Here is a 5,000-nt window from a genome sequence, read left to right as displayed (position 1 = left end):
TTCTGCTGGATAGTTCACTTGGTCTGAGTCCAAAGCCGAGTCAAAAGATTTGTAGCACGTTTGTTCTCCTGGCAACTATTGCAATGAAGAAGCACTAGAAGTGCAAACCCTCGGGCCGGTATGCACCTTGAAGGTACTTAGTCGCGCTATGGCAGAATGGTTTAATTGCTCCCTAGACGTCTAGTTCTTTGTGCAACTTCTCTAGGCGTCTGATTGTTTGTGCAGCTTTTGAAGTCGTAATGAGCCACTATGAGCGTTTTTAGGCGTGGCATAGGTAACACCAAAGCCAAAACCAAATTAGATGTGGGAAAACATGAACGTTACAAATGTAGCTAGATTAGGCGTTGTTTCTAGTGGTAAACCCTCACGTACAACAAAAGAAACAGCTTGCCACCGATTTTCCAGCTCACAACAGTCTAGACGTCTGGTTGTTTGTGCAGCTTCTCTAAACATCCGGTTGTTGTCGTAATGGGGGAAAACATGCACGTTTCAAATGCAGATCAGGTTGTTTCGAAGTGCAAGAACAAGTCAAATGTTACAAGTCGGGTAGTCTCGACGCGCCTTACGTGATAAAGTAACGCGCGTGATCATTGTTCTGTTTAATTTGTTGGTGGGCAAGTTACAAATGTAGAGCAAAACAAGCAGTTCATTACCGATTTTCCGGCTCACAAGAATGTAGACGTCTGGTTGTTTGTGCAGCTTCTCTAGGCATCTGTTTGTTTGTATAGCTTCTCTAGACGACTGGTTGTTTGTGCAGCTTCTCTAGACGTCTGGTTGTTGTCGTAATGGGGGAAAACATGCATGTTACACTGTACAAATGTAGTTGTTTCGAAGTGCTGGAGCAAGCCAAATGTTACAAGTCGGAGAGCCTCGACGCTAGGTCGGCTGGCAATCTTCGATCCCCTTACGTGATAAAGTAACGGGCGTGATCATTGTTCTGTTTGTTCTGTTTGTGGGTGGGAAACATATGTTACAAATGTATAGCAAAACAATCTGTTCACCAACGATTTTCCAGCTCACAAGAATGTAATAGTCTCGTTTTTTGTGCAGCTTTTCTAAGCGTCTCGTTGTTTGTGCCGCTTCTCTAGCTAGACGTCTGGCTGTTGCCTAGAAGCAGTTACCAAACAGAGGTGGAGCCTCATGAGTCATGATAGCATCACGATCGTCTATTGGTCGGAATAGCTTCATTTGCATCTGCGCTAATCGACAATATATACGGTCGGTCACTCGGTCGGTCGGTCGGTCATCGAACGATTACTATACCTTCAGCCCGGAAATCCGGGCCTCGGGTAACAACTTGAAATTTATGGAATCAACATCGTCATTTCTCGGTGAACTGACAGGTTCGGTACTTAGGCGACAGGAGTATCACTGCGTGACCGCAGTATTATGGTGTCGTTGCAATTGGCACGCGTTAATTGAAACCACACATACGTCACGCAGACGTCAGTGTGACTGTAATAACAACAGATATCCCATGACTGACTTGGCTACACTCGATATCGATAGAGCAAACCCAGGCATGAAACAGATATTCTCGTGGCATGCATGTGCATGGGGATCGTAAATTCGAAGTCGCACCGCGGTCACATCCTGGCGAGATTTCACTTGGGGATGGACTCCTCGACAGGAGACCGTCTAGATACCAAAGCGTGCGTTTGCACTGTGGTATGGAAAGTAGTCTTCATGCTCGGTTTCGTGGCGATCGGCCTGGCAGTTTTGGCGTGATTGATGTTACAGACAGACAGACAGATCACACTCGCGTCAAAGGAGGCCGTTCCCAAAGCGACGCGACGCGACGGGTTGGATAGGATTTGTTCCTATTCCAGAAGCGGCCGACGCGAGACGCGACGAGACGCGACGTGTGATCTTTTGTATATTGTGAACCAAGCTTTAGACTGCATGGCTATTAACACGTGACAGCTATAACCGCGTGACGTAAATTCAAGAAACGTTAGAGCCGCGAAAACTTTATGTAATAACTCCCGCGAATGGTCTCAGATAGTGAAAAATTTTGCACAACAATTTTCTTTTCAACTCGACAAATTTACCACAGACCTAAGTGGTTGTCGTCACTCTCGCAACTAACTTATTGGATTCGGAGTTTGTTCAACAGTTGTAGAAATAGACGGCTATAGTGACGCCCGGAGTCATATTCATAACTAGCCCACCATCCCGTTCTCCGCTCGAGTGAATTAATTAATTATCGTTGTATGCACACACACACACAGACACAGACAGACAGACAGACAGACTTTATGTCCTTATAATCTCATAAAACTTGAAATCTGTATGGGCTCGCAATTAGCCTTTATTTGCTATTTATCGGCAAGTAAAAAACCCGATCTAGTCTTTCACATTTCACATTTCACTTTTGTCAGCCAGGCTAGCGCCTCACTTGAAGCAGCTACAACGACAAGAGTCACACCAAACCATTCGCTCTTGTCCGAGGAATTGCACTGACCCAACAGCTAGAAATGTGCGAAGTCCACCCAGTATCATGTCAACAGAGCTGCCAACTCTCCCACATTGAGCGGGAGACTCCCGCATTTGGGACCCTTCTCCCGCCTACCCGCATTTGGCATCAAATCTCTCGCATTCTGACCATTGGTGGGCGTGCCTGTTCTGTGTAACCATACACTTACCCTTAATAATTAACAAAGTTACTGATCATGTGATCTGGATATCAATGTCTATGTGCAGCCCCTCTCTCCATCTGGCTCTTTCATACATACTTGGTCACAATCAGAGTCTCCGGGTCACAATATTGACATAGAAGGAGAAGTCGGTCAGGCAAACTGTCCGGAAGTGGAAAGGGAGAGAGGCTAGCTATCCTAGACTACCAAGGAGTTGTCTAGAGTTATCTAAGAAAGCCACAAAACAATAGAATCTAGAACATCCCAACTAGCAGCGAGAATGTGTACATACCTCGTTCTTATATTTAGCCTAGACTCTAATTAATATATTTACTAACGTGCAGTAGTACGTACAAGTTCTGTGTCTATTTTGTTGCACTTTGCTTATTCTTAGTACTATTTATGTATTATTTAACACTTATTACAAAATAAAATTTATTGATATTAATGCTATTGTAGGCGTGTCAAAAAATTGTTAGACTCCCGCATTCTCCCGCATTTTTTCTTGCAAACTCACGCGTTTTGATTCAGCTAGGTTGGCAAGTCTGTCAGTCAACTGCTGCTACGCAATTCTAGACACGCTTCCATAACGCCATGTTGTTCCGGTCACGTGTGTAGATAGCCTACATGTAATTGTAGACCTATTATTAGCTGGTGGAAACTACCATTTGGGACCATACATTATAATTAGCTGCCATGCCACTTCCACAGTGTTCTTATATCTAGATATATACAGTCGCGTGTAGTTGAACGTTGAAATGTACAACTATGTTCAACGGGGTGCTGTCCGTAAGCGTGTACACGTGTATTGCATGTGCGCTTCGACTGTAGAGGTGCGTGGGAGTTGTTGTTCTGTACATCCGCCAGCTGCTATGTAGCTAATCGAGTGTAAAGATGGGAGTTGTCTAAACAACTAAAATAAACATACTTATTGATGCACCAGAGTTGTTACCCGAGGCCCGGATTTCCGGGTGGAGAGTATAGTAGTCGTTCGACGACCGTACGACCCGTCGACCGTATATATAGTTGGTTAGCGGAGATATAAATGAAGCTATTCCGACCAATAGACGAGAAGTGGTGTCATTACTGACCAATAGACGAACGCGATGTCATCATGAGGCTCCACCTCGCTTTGTTTGGTAGCTGCTAACGAGAATTCGGCCATCGGGCGTCCGTCCTGTACATGGTGTTTAGTCCTTTGCTATAAGGGTTTAGCACATACATTTGTAGGTGTATGTTTTCCCAACAACAACCAGGGCGAGGTGTGTAGCTGTACCTGACTTGTAACATTTGCTTGTTCCACAGTGTTTCTGCATAGCGGTTCTGCAGTCTGCCAGCTTGAATTTTGGATGTGCGTGGCTGAGCGGCCATGGTGTTGTTGCAAAGATCACTAGTGTCGTCTTCAACAGAAATTTGGTGTTTGACGGGAATTTGCGAAGGAGAACGTGCATTGTCCATGACCCCGTCTGTTTGTCGGACAAAGCGGCTCGGCCGACCTGTAAGTGTACGCTAGTACGTCTCTATTCATTTCTGTTTTACGGTATCCAAAGTCAGAGCGAACAGACGCCTAGCTAATCTACATGTGCACGTGCATGTTTTCCCGCATTGATGTTTTGTTTTGGCTCTGGGGTCACCTCATTACAACAACCAGAATTGCGGTTAGACGGATAGCTGTGTAAATACGGTACAGTGCACAGTAGGCGACGTCTAGCTAGAGAAGCCGCACAAACAACAAGACGCTTCTAGAGAAGCTGCACAAAGAACGAGACTTTTACATTCTTGTGAGCTGGAAAATCGGTGGTGAGCTGCTTGTTTGGTCTCCATTTGTAACCTAGGTTTCCCACCAACAAACAGAACAATGATCACGCCCGTTACTTCATCACGTAAGGCGAAGATTGCCAGCCGGCCTAGCGTCGAGGCTCTCCCACTTGTAACATTTGGCTTGTTCCATCATTTGGAAACAACTACATTTGTAACATGCATTTAGAAATAACGCCTAGCTAATCTAGCTGCATTTGTAACGTTTCACATCTAATTTTGTTTTGGCTCTGGTACCTATGCCACGCCTAAAACCGGCCATAGTTACCACCTCAAAAGCTGCACAAACAATCACCTGCACAAAGAACCGACGAGCGAAGGTTGTAAAAATAGAAGCGAGGTCCTACGGGACGTTGGCTGACGGACTGCGTAGCTACCCGTTGTACATGATAGCAGCCAGTCACATGACTTACCTCAAGCTCGACCTGTGGCCATTTCAATAATGCTTCATAGTTATTACCCACATCATACCATTCTGTCATACCATTTTGTCATAGCGCAACTAATTTACCTTCAAGGTGCATACCGGCAGAGGGTTTGCACTTC

General features: G+C 45.2%; 2 protein-coding genes across 4 annotated transcripts in view; one reads left to right on the top strand and one right to left on the bottom strand.

Annotated features, from left to right (window-relative positions):
• The window catches only part of LOC134184305 (uncharacterized), an 11,854-nt gene that overhangs the window by 5,919 nt on the left and 935 nt on the right, over positions 1 to 5,000 (bottom strand). The gene's annotated exons all lie outside the window — the stretch shown is intronic.
• Positions 3,779 to 5,000, top strand: part of LOC134184307 (replication protein A 70 kDa DNA-binding subunit-like) — a 5,548-nt gene continuing 4,326 nt past the window's right edge. For both annotated transcript variants that reach the window (XM_062651965.1, XM_062651964.1), the window contains exons 1-2: positions 3,779 to 3,898; positions 3,955 to 4,134. In XM_062651965.1, coding sequence (XP_062507949.1) covers positions 3,871 to 3,898; positions 3,955 to 4,134 — 208 coding nt within the window. In that variant the 5' untranslated portion in view covers positions 3,779 to 3,870. The remainder of the gene's footprint in view (positions 3,899 to 3,954; positions 4,135 to 5,000) is intronic.

This window comes from Corticium candelabrum, chromosome 9 (genome assembly GCF_963422355.1).
Source record: "Corticium candelabrum chromosome 9, ooCorCand1.1, whole genome shotgun sequence".
Lineage (NCBI taxonomy): Eukaryota > Metazoa > Porifera > Homoscleromorpha > Homosclerophorida > Plakinidae > Corticium > Corticium candelabrum.
This window is presented reverse-complemented; position numbering and strand designations above follow the sequence as displayed.